At 46.0% G+C, this 19594-nt stretch overlaps 2 protein-coding genes and 1 non-coding gene across 10 annotated transcripts in view; 1 reads left to right on the top strand and 2 right to left on the bottom strand.

Moving 5' to 3' along the window:
* Nucleotides 1-201: 201 nt before the first annotated feature.
* Slfnl1 (schlafen like 1) lies at nt 202-4493 on the bottom strand. Of its 3 annotated transcripts, none has more exons than XM_090333792.1 (5): nt 4363-4489; nt 3242-3774; nt 1341-1877; nt 966-1109; nt 202-407 (listed from the first exon to the last, which is right to left on the bottom strand). In XM_090333792.1, exons 2-5 carry the CDS (start codon nt 3662-3664, stop codon nt 270-272), a joined length of 1242 nt encoding a protein of 413 aa, XP_090189918.1. In that variant the 5' UTR covers nt 3665-3774; nt 4363-4489; the 3' UTR covers nt 202-269. The 3 variants fall into 3 exon arrangements, with proteins under 3 accessions (XP_090189918.1, XP_090189919.1, XP_090189920.1); XM_090333793.1 differs by lacking the exon at nt 4363-4489 and adding an exon at nt 4224-4297; XM_090333794.1 differs by lacking the exon at nt 966-1109 and having other exon boundaries at nt 4363-4493.
* Nucleotides 4494-6485: 1992 nt separating this feature from the next.
* The window catches only part of Scmh1 (Scm polycomb group protein homolog 1), a 74728-nt gene continuing 61619 nt past the window's right edge, over nt 6486-19594 (bottom strand). For 3 of the 6 annotated variants that reach the window (XM_090335091.1, XM_090335093.1, XM_090335094.1), the window contains 5 exons: nt 18831-19022; nt 14270-14464; nt 12890-12955; nt 8317-8459; nt 6486-7329 (listed from right to left, as the gene is read on the bottom strand). In XM_090335091.1, coding sequence (XP_090191217.1) covers nt 7204-7329; nt 8317-8459; nt 12890-12955; nt 14270-14464; nt 18831-19022 — 722 coding nt within the window. In that variant the 3' untranslated portion in view covers nt 6486-7203. Of the gene's footprint in view, nt 7330-8316; nt 8460-11293; nt 11459-12889; nt 12956-14269; nt 14465-18830; nt 19023-19594 lie in introns of those variants that run through there. The other 3 variants (XR_016535986.1, XR_016535987.1, XM_090335092.1) reach the window with 3 other exon arrangements.
* LOC150062015 (small nucleolar RNA SNORA61) lies at nt 16991-17117 on the top strand. Its single transcript, XR_016536057.1, has one exon. It is a non-coding gene; the product is annotated as a small nucleolar RNA SNORA61 (small nucleolar RNA).

The following is a 19594-nucleotide window of genomic DNA, read 5'->3' as shown; positions in this document are numbered from 1 at the left end:
TGGACCCAGCTTGGCCAAGGGAATATTCAGGAAGGAAGGCAGGCCTTTTGGAGCTCAGTTCTCGGGTGACTGGCTAAGGTTCCTGGGGGATGAGCTAAGAGCCGCTTCTCAGCTTCACTGCCTGGTCAGTGAAGCCACAGGTTCCCAGAGTACAGAGCATCAGGAGAGGTGGCCCAAGCCCCCATCAGAACCCCATCCACTTGGGTTCTGTTGCTAGGACAGCCTGGCTCCGCAGAGCTCTGTAGGGTACCACCCGCCTGCAGTGGGCCTCACAGGACACAGCAGGTGCACGACACTCGCTGGTGCTCCTGCTGCCGCAGCAGCACTAGCTGTTGTTGGAGTTGCTCCTTCTCCGCCGTCAGCACCTTCACCTTCTCCTCCAGCTTGCCCAGTACTGCTGTCCACTTCTGAGGGGAAAGTGTGGTAGCAGATGATAAAGAGGACATTGTCTTGGGCATTCTTCTGCAGCTAACTACAGCCGGGGGAGGGAGCACTAGCCTTGGTCTAGCCTCTAACCTTGAAGCAGGGGGATATGAGACAGCCGTCCTCAGCACCTCCAAGGCACCGTGACAATTATGGATCGTTGTCACCTGATCATACCCTTTGTACTGCTCTCATGGCCTTGCACTGTTTTTCTATCACCTGGTAATTCCCTCTAGGAGTCTCCTTGGACTGGATCCAGTACTCTCTTCTCCTCCCTCCCCTAAATGCTGCACATAGGACTTGGGGATTCCTTCTTATTCTTCAGTCTTTCAGTCTCCCTGTTCCCTGGCCACTCAACAGAGAGCCTTTACCAGCAGGGAGGGTTCAAAAGGATATAGAAAGGAACGCCTCTCCCAGCCATGTACTAAGCTATGCAGTATAGGAGGTAGGGTTATTTTCCCTCAAGCCTTCTGTGTGCTCATGGGGTGTTGTTGAACTCAGGCTTGCTGGGGCCTGCTCCGTGGTTGGCTGGGCTTCCTCACCTGCCTGCACCACTCCTGAATGGCGGTGACGGACAGTGGGCCCTGGATGCTCCCATCACGCCGTAGGAACACCTCCCCCTGGTCTGTCTCATACAGCTGTGGCTCAACCTGGGTCTTGGGGGTGTGCACAGTCAGGCGGAGCACCTTGGCAGGAGAAATAGCAGCTAAGGTAGTGCCACCCATAGTTGGCAGCCTCAGTCCTCAGGTTCCCTGAGCCCTGGAGCTCCCTAAAGCAGCCTGATAGGCTCCTTTCCCCAGCTTTCTACTCCACATGCCAACTTGCCACCCCAGCACTACACACGAGAGTGGTGTCATCATGGCCACAGTCTTGCTGGGCAGTGACATGTGACAGTCCCGGTTGACCTGCAAGATCACCTTGAGAGGCATGTTCTTGGTAGAGGTGCTGATGACCGGGATGAAGGTGAGGGTGTAGGCATCAGGAAAGACCTGGGGCTTGAAATTCTGAAGGATGGAGTCCACCAGTAGGCGGGCACGGTCCTCTTCACGGTGGCTGCAGGAGATGCCCTGTACCAGGCCACTGTCTTCGACACCCACAAGCAGGCTGCCACCCTCACTGTTGAGGAAGGCACACACGTAGCGCCGCACATGGTGCTTGAAGGCCAGGCTCAGGTACTCGCCGCTGCCCCGCTTGAATTCCACATTCCGTGTCTCACTGCCCAGGAAGGCACCCTGGAAGAGTCGCTCCTGGCCCTGAATTTCCTGGTGCTCAATGGCACTATCAGATCGCACACCACTAGGCCGGTGATGAGAAATCTGCCGCCACCTGGCCCAGTCCAGGTTAGGCGAGAAGTTGGCTGGCCAGGCTGACGGTGGTAGGCTGAAGCCAAGACTGGGGCTGGGGCCAGGGCTGGGGCCAGGGCTGGGACCTGGGCTGGGGCCACTGCCCTCCTCCTGCAGGGGTGAAATTTAAGAGCAGGGTACGTAGGCCCAGGTAGAAGAAAGCCCCTGCTATGAGAAAGGGTCAGATTCCAGCTATATCCCTGCCCAGGTCCAGAGCTCCCACAAGTGTCCTGGTATTTCCCCCCCCCCGCCCCCACTGAGGCTGAGTGGCCTCATTGACCCCACCCTCCTGTAGCCTTTGAGAGACCACCTAATTCAGGGGTTCAAATCCAGCCACTGCAGTGGGCTTTTTCAAGGTACTGGGTTGAAATGACTGCTGCATTGTCTTCCTGCTTTCCCTGGAAATAGCTTACAATTTCCTAGATCAGTATTACATTCCTTTGGTCCCTCCCTCTGTGGCTTCTGTTCTGTCCCAGGGTAATGGGCACTGCATGTCTTCATGGCCATTTCCCAGACTGGGATTCATTACTCATCCCTTTTTTCACTTGCCTCCCATTTCACCAGTCTCCTGAGTAGCTAGGATTACATGGAGATGAGATGCATATCTTTGCCAGTGGCTCATGCCTGTAATCCTAGCTACTCAGGAGGCTGAGATCTGAGGATCATAACTGAAAGAAAACCAAAAGTGGCACTATGGTTCAACATGGTAGAACTTTAGCATTGAGCTGAAGAGCTCAGGGATAATGCCCAGTCCCAGAGTTTGGTGTGGCCCACCAAAAATCAATAAGAAAAACCATGGAAGAAGGCACTTGCACCTTGAAAGGTCATAGAGCAGTCTGGCGCTGTGCCAATTCATACAAAAAATGGGTTTGCACTCCAAAGAAATCATTTGCCTTACTCTGCCTTAGCCATAGCATAGTGACCTTACTCTCTGGCTCAGTCTCCATCAGCAGAACCTTGTGGCCTCTTGGGACACCAAATGGTCTCCTTACTCTTTAAGTCCAAGCCTGCGTTGAAATCCTCTCTGAATTTGATACCAGTGAGCAGTGAGAGCCCTTCTGTGTTTTCTCCCAGCTACCTTGGTTTTGTTGTGTCTGTGCTGCCTGTGAATGGAGGGCTTCCTGAGGGCAGAGCCTGGACCCTGGAACCCTGCTGCACTCGGAACAGTGGATGGTGCTCTTTATCACCTGAACAAATGAAGTTGGCTACAGAAAAAATCAGAACCCATGGGTATCAACAGGCCTTGGAATACAAAATGTCTGAGGGGAGAGCCTCACCCAGGCCTTTGATTAGTCAAAGTCAGTCTGAGGTGCTTTGCAAGGGCTATCCCTCCCACTGAAGATAGGGAGTCATTAAGTAGCAGCCTCACAGCTACAGATTTGTCTCAGTTCCTCAGCCACACACATTCAGGACTTGCCCCCTTCCTCCCTCACACCAGTGTGCCTTCAGGCCTCACTTGGGGAATTCTCGCTCACCCATCTGTGGTTTAGAGGCACTGAGCCTTCACTCAGCACCAGTTCCTTCCCACGAGCCGTCAGCTCTTTGAGGATCAGCTGCTTCTCCAAGGCCATCTGCAGGCGCCAGGGGAGGGAGGCCAAGGTGGCCTTCTGTGTGGTTACCTGCACCAATGCATAGGTGTTCCTTGACCGCCTCACCACCTCAATGTGCTCCCGTGCCACGGGCAGCTCAAGCTGTTCTAGGGTGTCTCGAAGCATGCAGGCCAGCACAGGTGCTGAGAACTGGGGGTTCAGGTGACCAACATGGAGAGTGTATGTGCTAGGAACTGTGTCAAGGTCCAACTCCTCAGCCAAGGGCTCTTTTGGGGGGAGCACTGGCTGGGGCTGCCTGTCTTGGGGGTCCCACATTGGTGTTTGAGCTGGTCTTTTCCTTGGGGACATGGTAGGTCTTGCTCAGAAGGGATACCGGATTCCTCACTGTTGGTTGCTCTTCGTGGGCCCTGGTCTCTCAGATTAGCCCACAGCCTCTGGAGTTCACACACTAGCTGAGTCTGGGCAGGGTGAAAGAGAGGTGAGAGAGATGGAGGGGGGGGGGGAAGAGTGGAAAGAGAAAAAGAGATGGGCGAGTGCATATAGTCTAGAGTGTTCCCTAGCTGTGTCAATTGCAAGATTTTTATTGCCTCCAGGGATATGGAAAGACCTTTTAAAAAGGCCTTTTAGATAAGAGGCCTTATCCTGCTTTATCCCACCTAGTCTAAAATTGCACAGAGCCTAGCAGGGGCTTTCAAAGTATTCAGGGATAGGTATAAGTTAATATTTTGGCCCATGAACAAAAGCTCTCATCCCTAGCAGAATGGCCTTTGCATATAAAAACTAAAGAAGGGTCAGAATGAGGGTCAAAGCTGAGCCCTTGTCCCCTGCACCTGAACACACAAGCCTTCCACTCACACCCCCTCCTCCCCAGGCCCCACCCTGCCTCCAGCTTGGGTGCCAGCATCACCAACTTTCTGGACTGGATCTTTGAGACAGCCAGGGCCTGGAGCTGGTGGTGGAGTAATTCAGGGCAAACAGAGGATCAAAGAGGAGGTCTGTGACCTTTGGTCCTGCTGGCTACTGGAGGTCCATGGGTGTTGCCATACCTGTGTTTCCACAGCCCTCTGGGCCCTGGCCAGCAGCTCCCACAGCACTTGGGGCTTGGCATGTAGGCAAGAACTAGAGATCAAGGAAGTGGGCGGAGCCTGTGTAACTGCCTCTGTGATCTCACGCTGGTCAACAATGCCTTCTGGGCCAGGTGCAGACAAGCAGGATTGGGGACATCAAACAGTGACACAGCTTTCCATTGAGACTTAGCTGCCCAATCGTGACCCAGCTTGGTCATGGGACTCTGGAAAGTTTCATGGGACTTCTGGGAAGTTTCTGGAATCCAATGACTGAAGATGTGCTTTCTCTTTCTGTAATGTCCCGTTAGGCCCCTGAGCCCATGCAAGCCTTCAGTTGCCCCCTCTTTTAAGTCTTGTTGCCTAAAGCCTCTACTTTCTCATTGGTCGTAAACCCAAGCTTCAACTAGCAGTGACAGTGCCCAGCTGCTTCCAGATCAAAACTTGTAGGGAGGAATCTAAAGGTCCCCCTGATACCACACACTTCTCAATGCCACAGACAAAAGCTTTGCTTTTAAGCACTGTGCTTTTGAAGGTACAGGGCTGTTATCTGTTGCTTGATGGGAGCCAAGCCAGATAATGTACAGTTTCTGAATGTGTTCCTGCTCCTGGTGGGGTAGGGCTTAGACAAGTGCTTCTCATTATATACTGAACACACTGCTTCTGGAAGCCCTGATTATGAGGAAAGAGGGTGGAACCACAGGCAATATTTCAACCAGGCAGCAGCTTCACACTGCAGGGAATGGCCACTTTCCTCATGGCAGCCATTCTGAAGCTGCTCCTGAAGTTTTGTTGGTCTTAGGGTTGGAGGCAGGGCTCAGGTGGTAACTTGAAAAAAGAGACCATGGTGTGAGAGCAAGAAAGAAGCCAAAACCCCAAAGGGTGACAACATGAGACTTGGGAGAGATTGAGCAGGTGCCCTGTCCTTACCCACCCTTACAGCACAGCTAGTTCTGCTGCTGGCTCCACAGCTTCAGTCATGGAGCAATGGCTAAGATTATGTGCCCCTCTCCAGTGTTCCATGGCTCTTCCAGCTATGCACTATTTTCTCAGCAGCTGGACAGCTGAGGCTACCACTGCTTTGAGAAGGTTAAAGGTATTCCTGTCTCATTTATAATGTAATTTTTTGCTGGTCCTGGGGCTTGAACTCAGGGCCTGGGTGCTGTCCCTAAATTTTTTTTTGCTCAAGTCTAGCATTCTATCACTTGAGCCACAGCTCTACTACTGGCTTTTTGGTGATTAATTGGAGGTCAATTGGGTTTTTGGTGGTTAATTCCTGTCCAGGCTGGCTTCAGGTCTCTGTCTCCTGATCATAGGCACGAGCCACTATTGCCCAGTTATAGATTTTTTGTGTGTGAAGACTTAAGTGGGATGATTCTAATTCAGGTCAAGCAGTTTATAAGGTACATGGGTAGTGACATCAAAATGTTAGTTATATGAACTAGAGCTGTGGCTTCCTATACCTCCTCCACTACCTGAAACTTCATTATGAGCAAGATATGTGGCCTTGAGCTTGAGGGGCCCTGGACAGTTCTGCCTTTCTCTTCACCCCATGTGGACGAAGAAGAAGCCAGCCACTGAGGCTCCTGGGATTTTCCAGCCTTCAAACTACTTCTAGATAGCATAGAGCAAAGTTCTTTGAGTGTAGAACCTGGATTTATGCTGTTCTCCCAGGGGTCTATGGGATACTGGCCTCAAGGACATTAAGATAACCAGTTCCTTAGGGCTGCTGGATTGGGAGAACTCTTAAGGATCCTCTAAGAAAACCAAGACCAAGAGAAGGAAAATGGCCTGCTCACTGAACACACAGTGATTGGAGCTGTCAACTGGTTAAAAAGACATTGGCATCTATATATTTTTTTATTTATAAACAAATAGACATAAAATAGTCCAGATGGAAGCGGGAGCAAGTTAGTGCTGCTAACTTGCTTACAAGGAAGCACAGGAGAGTGAGCACAAGGGTAGAACTACTCCAGGCTGGAGGCCCTCCCATCTTCTACCTCAGGGTTGGCCTTCTTGGACTAAAGGCATAAGGTCCATCTGCAGCAATTCTGGGCAGGACAAGGAGCAGGGTGGACAGTATGGGAGAACTCCCATACTACAGATGGGGCCTGGGGCTAGAAAGGGCCTGGTGGTGGTGAGGATAGAAGACTCTTTCCTGAACAGCCAAAAGTGTGGGTCCATCAGCTCCAAGGAAACTAACCCAGTGCCGTGTCTTCTGAAAAGAGGCTACGGATACTGGAGAGGACCTCTCTGAGGCCAGGGCACAGGGCTTCCTCTTCCCCAAATTTAGTGTCTGGTGCAAGACAAGCAATAACCAGAGGGGTTTCCTAAGTGCCAGAAATAAATTAGCAATAAGAAAACATCATTTTTAAAAAAGATAGAGGTTTGCACCATGAATCTGGAGAGTGGGATCTGGTGAGAAGGCAGGAACTGGGGCTATGGATGCCACACCAAGGCCAGGAAGTGGTGAGTGCCTTCCAAGGCTCTAGAGTTGGCCTTTATCTCCATCATGTACAAAATGCTCAGTCTAAACCCCTAATGCGAGTTGGCCAGGCTTGAGAAATAAATAGAGGGGATCTGGATGCCATGGAAGGCTGAGGAAGAGCAGCACTGGCCCTGGGACCATACTTTCCCATCCTCTATCCTTCATGGAAGGATGTATCATGGCAGGAATGGGTAGTAGTGGTGGCTCCCCAGCCTCATCAAGTCCTGAGGTGACCCAGAAACCCACTGAGGCACCTAGGAATAGGCTGGTGGCCTCCTTTTTGGACAGAATGCTGCTTGTGCCCAACTGCTCAGTTGTCTAGGTTGCAACTCCTGTCAGAACTTGCCCTGCTTCAGTCGGTCAATGTGGAAGGAGAGCTTGAGTGCAGGTCCCAGCTTCAGGCCCATGTACTTCATCATCATGTCACTGCGCAGAAGGAGAAGGGCCTTGCCATCAATCTCCTGGAGGTGCGAATGGATGGGTAGACAGGGAGGGTGAGACACAATCAGAGGCCTGGCTGGCTTAATCTCAAGTTCTGCCTGCAGGCCACCCAGGGAATGCAGTCAGGATGCTGGCATCTGAAAGCATTCTTCCAGATATGCACTGCTGAACCCAGCAGGATAGACTCTTCACACAGCTCATGCCATACTCTTTTCTCTACTGCCTGCACAGGGGCCCACATCCCTACCACTAAGCCTCTAAGACCAGCTCATATCCATCTTTCCTAGAAGCCACCTAGTCAATGAACCTATACAGCCTCTATTGACTTTGACCTTTAGCTGCAGTTCTGTGACTCAGCACCTTTCCTGAGCAGTACAGACCCCTCTGTGTGAGCTGGTCTCAAAGCAGCATTCACTAAGCGTCTGTGAGCTCTCTGGTCAGCTCTGGAGTCCCTGCAAGTCCACTCAGCAATACATGTTTTTACATGACCAGTGCCAGGTAGTAGACCTGCTGAATGCCTGTAGGAAAAATAAACATTAAGCAATAGCAAACTGGGGACACAAATTGGAGTCTGGCCAGAGCAGAGAAGAGCAATGTCTGGCCATGGGACCAGATGCCCCTTGAAGAGATGCTGTAAGCTCACCAAAGAGCAAGCAATGATAGATGACCAAGGCAGAGGGGGTATTGGGGCCACTTGCAAAGGATTCTTTAACTTGGGCTATGACAGGTATGCAAACAAACACTCCTAGGAAAATAGGCAGATACCTGTGCCAGGAATTGAGTTCCAGGCCACACATCCAGTCTGGATGTGGCCAAATAGGAGCCTGAACTAAAACGCTGAGGTAAACACTTAAGTCTGTTTGAGATCCAAGATTCTGTTCTATATTTTATAGTTATTATTGCAGTCTGCTTCAAGGGACTTGAGATAGTCTATGACACCATGTGAGAGTCTAACGAACTGTAGGAACACAACTCAGCAAATGGGGAGACTGGGCAGTGCCACCTACATGTTTTCGAAAGAGCTCTGCATGAGGTCCAAGCTGAGGGTCAGCCTCCCGGACAAACTGCATCACATCCTCCACTGTCCATAAAGAAGGGTCCTGGTTACTCAGTCGGGAAGTGTTTCTGCTTTCCAGGTATCGGTTGGAGCCTGCAGAACAGAAGAGTACTACATCACAGACACGAATTGGCTGGCCTATCCCAACTACTGCCTGCCACATAAGGGACCCTACAGGTAATGCACACAGCAGTGTTCAAACACCAGCTGGTGGACTAGGAGTGAATTGTCTACAAAGGGAAAGTTGAATCTTTGTTCAGTAGAGTAAGTCTTAGCATTAGAAATGGTCAGGAGGGGGCCGGAGTTTGGCCTAGTGGTAGAGTGCTTGCCTAGCATGCACGAAGACCCAGGTTTGATTCCTTGGTACCACATACTTAGAAAAAGCCAGAAGTGGTGCTGAGGCTCAAGTGGTAGAGTTCTAGCCTTGAGAAAAATCCAAGGACAGTGCTCAGGCCCTGAGCTTAAGCCCAGGACTGGCAAAAGAAAATGGTCAGGAGGAGCTGGGTGTTGATGACTCATGCCTGTAATCATAGCTACTCATGAGGCTGAGATCTGAGGATCTCAGTTCAAAGCCAGCCTGGACAGGAAGGTCCATGAGACTCTTATTTCCAATTAACCACCAGAAAACTGGAAGTGGTGAGGTGGCTTGAAGTGGCAGAGTGCTAGCCTTGAGCTAAAGAGCTTAGGAACAGTGCCCAGGCCCAGAGTTCAAGCCCCGTGACAGGGTTGGGGGCAAGGATTAGGGGAGAGAAATAGTCAGGAGGAAGTTTCTATTCAGGTATGATTCTGTTTGAATCAGAGGTCCTATATTGTTGAGGTATCAATGACAGAAGGGGATCATTTGAGTTTGGTAGGAGAAATTAGGGTTTGGGGGATTCTTTCTTTCTTTCTTCCTTTCTTTCTTTCTTTCTTTCTTTCTTTCTTTCTTTCTTTCTTTCTTTCTTTCTTTCTTTCTTTCTTTCTTTCTTTTTTTCTATTTTCCACCAGCTTGTTAAAGGCACCAGCTTGTTAAAGGTACTATACCACTGTTTGGTAGTATTCAGTTGTTGGTAATGAATAGTTCCATAGAACCTGATTATTTCTTTGTATGAAACAATTATTCCTCTGGAACACTCGAGAATCACATCTTTTTCCCTAGTGTTTTAACAACCAACTTTTGAGTGTGGAAATTTCTTTAATTTAGGCTATTGGGGGATCATTTCTAGAGACCCTAGTAGCCAAGTGATATCAGAGCCAAATTCTTGGGAACTTAAAGGAAAATGTAATAGATAATGCTTAGAGTTTTCTTCAAAGGACTGGAAGGCTTAGAGGGATTCTATATTTGAACACAAAAGACTTGTACCAAACTCTTGTATCAGGATTTTCTGAGAGGACAGTCGAACTAAAGCAGATCTTGTTGTCAAGAGGGAAGGGATAATAAATGGGTAAGTAAACAGGTCAAGTTAGCCTATGATGGGTCAGTCCTGAGGCAAGTGAAGGGCAATTACATTAGGTAAAAGCCCAGAAAATAATTTGATGAAGTTGGTGTTCACAATGGGATTTTGGAGGTAAGGCACTATCCTGCAGTGTAGAATATTCAGAACAGAAGGAATAGCAAATCTATAAACAGTAGAGTAAAAATGGCTCTGGCTAAGGAGAGAATGAAAGTCCTGTGGTTGAAAACTCATAGCAAAGGGAAAGATTACTAAATGAGGAGAACCAAACAGCAACTGCTTAGGAAGGGGTCTTCAGGTTCTTTTTTTTTTTTTTGCCAGTCCTGGGCTTGAGCTCAGGGCCTGAGCACTGTCCTTGGACTTTCTCAAGGCTAGAGCTCTACCACTTGAGCCTCAGCACCACTTCCGGCTTTTTTCTATGTATATGGTACCAAGGAATCGAACCCGGGTCTTCGTGCATGCTAGGCAAGCACTTTAACCACTAGGCCAAACTCCTGGCCCCGGTCTTCCGGTTCTTATTTCAATGTCATATACTAAGGGAGCAAACCAGTCTTTGCCTTGGGTGTTGGGAAACATGTGCCCTGCTGATAGCTATTATTTCAGTCTTGGTTCAAATGTATAAATTTCACAGTAGCTTTCCATGATTTAGTAAAACCACAATTTCCAACCACCTTTCACAATCTAGTACCTCTCACCATCAGAATAAGTTTATGCACCTGTTTATTATCTGTCTCCTCTCTATAGAATGGAAGTTCTATCTTGTTCCTTTCTATTTCCCTAGCACATAGAAGAATCTGTTTTGTAGATTTTCAAGCACAGTAGATTTTCAAGCACATCTGTTGAGCCACAAAGTCCTGCCATGCATGTGTCTTATTATTAGCACCTCAGACATACTGTCACGTAACTACCAAGTAGAAGAGCTAAATATATCTGAGAGAGAAAAGCCAATTAAAAAATACTGTCTCCTCTTATATTTTCATTCTGTGTCCTAAGGCTAAAACCTCTTCCTCTGTGGAGAAGAGATTCTAGCAAATCTACTTTCAAGCTTGTGGTTGAACACTGACCAGACAAGGGAAGAAGCAAGCTAGAAGAAGCAGGAATTATTAGAAGCATAGACATTGTAATGCTTTTTAGAGATCCTTAGTAGACAAGAAATTGAAGGAGGCTCTGGGCCAGTAGTCATTTCTCCCTGCTCTAAATGTCCATGCTGAGAGACAACATCTGCAGAGACTTTGGAGAGCAGAGAGGAGAGAGTGTATTTAAAGGAATGTGTCCTTCTTAGACTGTCTAGTTAACGTCTCTAATTGGGGGTTAGGAATCATATATATACAGATACAACAGTATTAGACAATATTACGCGCACGCGCGCACACACACACATGCATATATATAATAGGATTATACACAAACACACATCAACTGAATATCTGTGTTCCCTCCAAATTTCTTTGTTGAAACCCTAACCCTTACGGTGATAATATTATAAGCTGGGACCTTTCGACAGAATCTGAAGAGATTTGTACTTTTTTTTTTAAAACAGGACCAACATGTCCCCATGCCTTAGGCTATGTGAAGTTACAGCTTTAAGAGGATCCTCATAAACCAGGGAGTGCTAATCAGGCATGGTCTGTTACACCTTGATCTTGGATTTCCCAGCTCCTAGAAAGAAATACATTTGGTTATAAGACAACTCGTTTATAACTAACTAGTTTTGTTACAATAGCTCAAACAGGCAAAGCCTAAATGGGCTAAACCAATTCACATGTACAATATTATTAAATTTTTGTGTTTCTCTATCAGTCTACTTCCACTAGAATAAAACACTAGGAGAGGCTGTAATTTAGAGGATGGTAAGGAAAAGTATCCCTGAAAGGATAACTTGAGCAAAGGCCTGAGGCAGAAGAGTGGTTGGCATATTTAAAGGTAGCAGCAAGGTCAGCATGCTGGAGACAGGAAATGAGAGAGAAAATGGCATGCAATGACATTGAGGCATGTTTGTATATACTAAGAGAAGTGACAGTAGTGGTGTGGATAATAGAGGGTCTTGTATACCACAGACTTTTTTTTCAGTGACAGGTAGACACTTAGCAGAGGAGTGACAAACTTACAGTGAAATGGCTCACTCTCAGATTTTAGGGGACAAAAAGGGAAGTGATTGTCCACTGAAAAGGACATTAGCAAGAGACAATTGTGGTAGCAGTAGAGGACTGTGGTTCAAAATATAAACAGTATTCTATAAATTAGAAAGAACTCCAACCATTGTCAGATCATGTGGCTTTTAAGACAGCCCTTGTAGGAGGTACTACCACCTTTAAAGTGGAGCTAAGGAAGGCTCAGAGGGGAAGTGACTTGCTAAAACTGCACAGCTAGGAAGGAAATAAACTGTTGACCCAGACCCATTCCATATTTTCCTATTCTCTTTTCTCTGTCCCCTTCTTATCCCTTGTCAGTCTTATTCTTATTTTTGGTAGCATGGGATTTCACTTGGGGCCTCTCACTTGCTTAGCGTGTTCTCTATCACTTGAGTTGTACTTCTAGATTGGAGATAGGAGTCTCATGGACTTTTCTGACTGAGGCTGACTTCAAATTCTCTGGATCTCAGTTTCTTGAGTAGCTCAGATTATAGACATAAGCCACAAGAGCCTGGCAAATAGCCTATCTTAGGGGGCCCTCTATGGCTTTTCTCCCACCAATGTGAACAACTAGCAGAAAGGAAGCTGAGTCTTTTAGTCTGAGAGACACTAAGGCAGGTAAGGCACATCCATAAAAGACTAGATTTTAAAAAGTGTGCCTAATTTCTTGGATTAATGGAATAAAAAAAGGGGTAGACTCAAACCTCTGAATTCCTTGAGACAAATAATACCAGGGCCAATCAAGTAGAATCCTCTGGCCTTGCAGTTTCTTAGATATTGTACTGATTAGAAAGAGATTTATCCTGTGACTTGGCACAAAGACTCAATATGCTTTAAAGAAAAAAGAGAGACCACTGTGCCTTCTGAGGCCAGTCCTGTGACAGAGTATCTAGCACAAAGCACTCTTATCAGAAAAAAGCCTTGTAGAAGATGACAATCACAATGGCTCCCTGCCTACCTGGGGAATGACTTAATTTCCAAAACGATTCCACATCCCTTCTTTTGTTTGAGCCTTTTAACACTCCTGTGGAAAGATCAAGTTGGTATCAGCATTTCCATTTTTCACATGTGGCATGTTTTCCATTTGGAGAAGACCTGAGAGGTGAGATAACTTACCCAAATGTCAAGAAAGGAATACTGAGGCTGGAATGATGGGAGGAGAAGGGGAGGGGAGAAAAGGAAAAAGAAAAGGAAAGAATCTATAGCTTTTGTAAACAGACCAAATAGTCTCCAGATGTGGCTGGGTCCCTGACAATCTTCAGATCTCATTTACCTTGTAAGTATTTCTCAAATCTATCCTCTCTTCTCCAAAACTTTTACCATTGCCCTAATTTAGGCCTTTATCATTTCTTGCCTTTCTAGTCTTCCTCAAGTCCATGCTTAACCTAGAAGTCAGTGGTCTCAAAACACAAACTTGTTTATGCCTTGCTTCTAATTAAAAGCCTCTAGTAGCTTCACATTGCTTGCAAGATCAACTCCAAATTGTTTAGCATGGAACTTAAACTTTTTTTTTTTGCCAGTCCTGGGCTTGAGCACAGGGCCTGAGCACTGTCCTGGGACTTTCTCAAGGCTAGAGCTCTACCACTTGAGCCTCAACACCACTTCCAGCTTTTTTCTATGTATGTGGTACCGAGGAATCGAACTGGGTCTTCATGCATGCTAGGCAAGCACTCAACCCCTATGCCAAACTCCCGGCCCAGAACTTAAACGTTTTAAATGACTATGAGCTCTGGGCTTTCCAGGATTTTCTCTGTGAAATCCTATTATGCCATTTTGCTTTAACCATACCAAGCTGTGTGCAGTTCTGGTAACATAGGACTACTTCTGGTTCCCTCTTTCTAGAAAACTTTTGCTCTTTTCTCACCAGATATAGTCATTCATCAAGTTTCAGAAAAGGTGTCTTTCCTCAAGGAAATATCTCTTGAAGGCTGGGTGTCCCTTCCTGTAAGTTTAAATAATCCATAACTTTTTTTTGTTATTGAACATTTTTGCAATTATCTTTTTAAGGGTTTTTTTTCCCTCTAGAAGACATTAAGGACAAAAAATGATTATATTACTACACCAAACATACTTGGTGTTTAAATAAATGGTTGAATGAAGGAATGAATCTTTCCTTGTCGTTTCGGCTCCAGATGTCTGGATCTTAGTGTGTTATTCTCAAGCCAATCCCCAATCTCCTATTACTTCCTGGGTATGTGGTCAGGCACAATAGTAAGCCTATCCCCAGTCCATGCAAGGAGACATTAGTGCTAAGTACCTCTGGCATCCTAGAACTTAAGACAGAACAGAAGGAATGAGGAAGGGGAGGGCAGGGAGCCAGAACTCTGGGTCAGCTTACTCCTGGAACATAGCCTGTGCACAGCTGAGGTGGTGCTTGGCGGGAGGCCACAGGAGGGAAGTAAAGGTCCATATCCAGGTGCTCGAAGATTTGAGGAGGTGTGAATAAGGTTGGTGGGATTCAAAGTAGAGTCCATTGAGTCTGAGTGGGACTCCAAGGAGTGTGCCAGACTATTCCTTAGGTCAAAGGTTTCACCTGGAAAACAATAAACCAGGATTAGAGCAGGATGGACACCTACAGAATGCTGATTCCCAAATACATTCTTGAGCAAAGCAAGAGGCAGTAAGAAAACTTACTGGAACTCTAGAGGCCTGTGCATCAGTCATGGCTTTGGCTTTTACTAGGTGACTATAGCAAGTTCAGAACTTGTTTTTTTCCTCTGGATTCTGGACTTACCTTACGCTTCTTTAGACACTTATTCTTACATTGGATAGTCATTGTGCTTTTCCAGATCTAGATGTTCTTGGCTTTATCATGATGAGAAAAAATCAAGAAAAAAAAAGTGACTCTAAAGTTGAAGAGATTGCCTTAGTCACAAGATGCTAGCAGGCGACAGAGCTGATTGAGACAGAATCATTGCCTAGATGAGGGCCTTCTAGATGTAGACACTTCCACTAACTAGACAGTTTTCATCAACCAGTAGGATCTTAGATGTTTCTTCAGCCAGGTGCTGGTGCCTCTAATTCTAGATACTCAGGAGGCTGAAATTTGAGGATTTAAGCTCAAAGTCAGCCTGGGCAGGTAAGTTCATGAGACTCTTATCTCCAATTAACTACCAGAAAAATGGCTCAAGTAGTGTAGCACTAGCCTTGAATACTTAAGGACACATCCAGGTCCTGAATTCAAGCAATAGCCAACAACAACAAAACGCTTCTTGATGCCTACTTAAAGCAATGTCTGCAAAGGATCTACCCCTCCATTTGTAATTATCTTATTCTATAGAAATGTTCCAAAGAAGCTGGGAATAAATACTGGGGAAGAGTTGGACATGGAAACCAGGCTGGAATTTAGTTCTCTGAAAAAACCTGGATTTACTCATTAATCCATGGGAAACCCACTGGAAGACTTCCAATAGGTCTGTAAACATTAGAAGTGAATTGCCATAAAGATCTGCCATAAAGAAGTGATTGCCATAAAGGGGAATCTTACACTGATGTTTCTATATCCAGGTCATGGCTGACTACAGGTAGAAACCAGTATGATGAGTTAGTGTTGCTCCAAGTTGTTGAATATTCTCTGTGTTTCTATTCTGCTAAGTATGTAAACAGGGAAGCCACTGCCTTGCTGTTAGTGAGAAACAGCTGTTCTCAGAGAATCTCACTGCAAAGCAGATCTGAGAGACTAGTGTTACCAGTGGAAGGTGGCCAACATGGCTGTAAGGAGTCTTGAGATCATGGCAAAGGGAAAAATGAAAAAAAGTGGAGGAAAGTCATGTGAACTGAGTGAGCATGAAGTCAAATTGTGAATCTAAGAATTAAAAGAGAATCTTCAAATAGTTGTACAAAGAAGTTTCAATTTAACATGTCCATTTATGTATGCAAAGCATTTCAATCAGAGTCACCTCTTCTGTCACTATTCCTACCTAGGAAAATCCTGACACTAGTGTAGTATAGTCCTTGCTCATATTGCACATACTATTGTGTTGAAGGACATCCTTACCTGAACACATGAACGACATCCTCTGTTGCTCTCTAATCTAGGAAATACTATTGAAAGGCTTACCATAAGGGGAAAGATGGAGTTGGGAGGAATGGGAAGAATGATGAAAAGGGGAACATTGATTAAGATGCAATTGCACTCATAGACTGACATGTTGAATTGAACCCTCTTTGTAAAACAACTTAAAGCTATTAAATCTGTTTATCAGTGACATTAAAAGTGATAGTGAGAATGGAAAGACAATAAAAATCCTAAGAGATTGTTCTTCTCCTTCTGAGTCATTTAGTTAAATGGAGAGGATGATTAAAACTGTAAACAGTACGAAGTGCATACGGTCAGATGAACAACAGCAATAGGTATAGGGTAGTGTGTTACAAGGCAGAAAGGAGGGGGGCAGGCTCTAGGAAGCACCTAGACAGCAACACCTAGGTGTTGGTCTAGTAGGAGTGTGTAACCAGGCATACATGCAGGAGTGGTAAATATCAGATCCAAAGCAGAAAGCAAAAGACAGCTGTTATATAGATTGGGCTTGTTGGCAGAGGTTAGGTAAGGAAGCAAGAAGAAAAACACAGGAGCTGATAAAATATCAGAGGCAGAGCAAAGGGTCAGTAAACCCGGCAACAGCAAGTGAGTGGGCAAGAAAGATAAGCTATGAAGTAGAGAGTAGTCAGAGGTCCAGGCAAGTCTCTGGCTTGTCTGAGCACAGTTACAACATACTCTGGGAAGTAAGTAGAAGACAGTGTGAGAGCAGACCAATCTGCTGCGTACTGACTATGAAAAACAAAGCTTTCAGAGCAGAGTAGGAATTGATATTGGAACTATCTGTCTAGAAACTGGGACAAGGAAAAGCAAAGGCACTGATAACACCATACTTGTATTTTCTTAGTCTGGCTGAAGATTGCTTCATTCATCTTGTGGCTGACTCAGATATAACTGGAACAGAATTCCGAGAAAAGGGGATGCCTCATGATGCCCAGATCCTGATCAATCAATCACTGAATGCTGCTATGAGTATATGTTTTCCCTATTCCTTAAAGACAATATTAAATTAAGAAATTCTGAACCCTTTTCCTTTCCCATGGGATCTGAATGCTGGTCTTGGTGGTTGAAAGGAGGGAAAGTGATACTGAAGCTAGCTCATGCACTGCACTGCAGTCTGGCATAGCATATGGGTTTGTTTCCAACAGGACTGAAAAATAAAATTCTGAGTTCCTCTGGCGTAACGCACCTGCCTAGCAAGCAGACCACCTTGAATTCAAACCCCAGCACTGAGAAAATAAACATTATAAAGCAAGTTCTGCTGGGTGCCAGTGGCTCATATCTGTAATCCTAGCTACTCAGGAGGCTGAGATATGAGGGTCACAGTTCAAAGCCAGCCCAGGCACAAAAGTCCATGAGACTCTTACCTCTAGTTACCACCAGAAAACTGGAATTGGCGCTGTGGCTCAAAGTGATAGAGTACTGGCCTTAAGCTAAACAGCTTAGGGACAACGCCCAGGCCCAGGGTTAAAACCCCATGACCAACCAAAGGAAAAAACAAAAAGCAACTTCCTGTTTCTCTAAGAAATCCCTAGCAGCTGTTCTTGTGGACATGCCACTCTCTCTAACATATTACTTCCTTCAGAATCCAAAGTAGGCTTAAATTTGTATTCCTGAATTCTAGCCCAGAGTTACTAAATTGCAATAGCCAGAATTATTTAACAACTTGCTTTTATCTCTGCCGATTACCCCATGTGCAGTGCAACATGCTAACTGCAGGTCTGTACTCAGATGTTCTGATGCTGATAGAAAGCGTTCTAGACAATTCCAGCCAGGAGAGTGCATGGGTATGGTTGTAGGGACCACATGGCCTGGCCCTCACAGATTAGGTGGAATTCATCTATCTTTCTTTCCTCCATCCACAAGTCACAAAGCAATTCTTATTTGAGTACAGAAGTACAGAAGAGGCAAAGGAGAAGTGAATTACGTGAGTAGCCATCTCAGAAAAAGGGCTGAGCCCATCCTATAGAAGTGGTACTTTAACTGGAAGTGATTCCATGCAGACTATGATGACAGATGATAGAGAGGGCAGCATGGGAGTGAACCCTTCAGATGCATGCAGATTGTGCAGTCCCATGCCAACGGTACCTCCTCTCTGCTTCTCTACTCAGGACACAGCTCACAGATCTCTTTAAAGAGCCAGCCCTCCCTCTCAACAGCGACCTACCTCACTATGTTTAGGGCCAAGCTTTCCTTCCCTCCTTCTCTTCTGTGTCCTGTACTCCAGATTAGAGATGCCGAGCTCCATTCACTCTTCAAGCTCTCTCGGAAGTGCTTAGTCACTGACTCAGCCACGTGGCATCCGCTTTCCCATTGTGGGTCTGGTATGTTAACTAACAAAGTTATTTTCCATCCTAGTTGGAAACAGCAGGAACTTGATTTGACTTGCTAGACTGGCAATGCTGGAAGAATTAGGGCTAAGTGCCAAAGGAATGAACAGATGGCCAATCACCAGGGAGTAAGTTTCTCAATCTCTAAGACTAAACCTTCCTGCTGGCAAGGGAGAAGCTATATTAGGCCTCTGGTTCTGGTGTCAGCTTTACACTGGAAAATATACTGTGACTTCATGAGGGGTTCCATGTGTGATTTGAAGCTCAGAAGAGAATCATCAGCCAGATAAATGTCCACTGAAAAGAAGAATAATCCTATAGATACTAGACAACAAGATCCTAAAGAGAGTAAGGCAACAAGGAGACCAAAAAGTACAAGATGTGTTCCAGATGCGTCAAAGGTAAGGAACAGAAAAACCAGATTTCTGAATGGTAATGTCAGATTGATAAACCTGGGGGCTGGCCCTGGATCCCTGCAGGTGCTGCTGCCAGTCCTGCCCCCATCTGAGTCCAGGCCCCATCCCAGCTCCTACCTGGTAGGTACCTGTCGTGGCTGTGACTGTACTCTGTGGCAGTGAGTGATAAGTGAGTCTGTGTAAAGGGCTGGTTGCCAAACAGATTGTCACTCCGAAGATTGTGGCAGAGCTTCTCCAGGAAGCGGAGGACATAGGTGATGCTATTGACTGCTGGGAGGTTGAGAGTGTGTTGTTCCCGGTCAAACACAGCTGTGGAGTTAAGTAAAGAGAGTCATGCATGTCAGCAGTCTGCACAGCAAAGTGCAACACAGGGCCAAAGGAGCCCAGTCTGCAGTTGGTCAAAGTACTTACCTGTTTACACAAAGCCAATGAGCACTCAGGCTGGCTACCTCCCTCTTGTACCCTTTTCTCCCTCCCTTGAGGGTTTTGATTTTTGCCTTCAACTCCAAAGGACATGCAATAATGGGAGTAGCCAGGCCAGGCCTGCAGGATTCTGGAATGATTTCACTCAACTTGTGAAAACAACTGTGAACATAATTCTATCTTTTCTATCACTTGGCTCTGGGCTTCTTCCAGGAACTGTGCTCATTTAGGGTGCTGTTTTCACAAGAACTAATCAAGAACAGAAGAGGGAAACAAAGCTATTGCCAGCAGTGGTAGTTTGGGTATAAAACTCACAACTTCATTCATATATATACATAGATATATATCTATATATATCTATATATATATCTATGTATATATGCATTCAAATTCTGGCAACATTTAGAAACTTTTTAGGCCTCATTTTATTTTATTCCCTATTTCTATTAAATATCAAT

The sequence above is a fragment of the Megascapheus bottae genome, chromosome 6, assembly GCF_031878675.1.
Source record: "Megascapheus bottae isolate mThoBot1 chromosome 6, mThoBot2.hap1, whole genome shotgun sequence".
Classification (NCBI taxonomy): Eukaryota; Metazoa; Chordata; class Mammalia; order Rodentia; family Geomyidae; genus Megascapheus; species Megascapheus bottae.
The sequence above is the reverse complement of the archived record's forward strand: the minus strand, read 5'-3'. Positions and strand labels throughout refer to the sequence as shown.

Excerpts from the sequence above, each read along its gene's own strand:
- Slfnl1 (XM_090333792.1), bottom strand. The coding sequence starts at position 3,664 with ATGTCCCCAAGGAAAAGACCAGCTCAAACACCAATGTGGGACCCCCAA. Across the intron at positions 1,878-3,241 it reads TGCCTCTAAACCACAGATGG|GAGGAGGGCAGTGGCCCCAG; the intron begins GTGAGCGAGAAT and ends TCACCCCTGCAG. Across the intron at positions 408-965 it reads TTCAGGAGTGGTGCAGGCAG|AAGTGGACAGCAGTACTGGG; the intron begins GTGAGGAAGCCC and ends CTTTCCCCTCAG.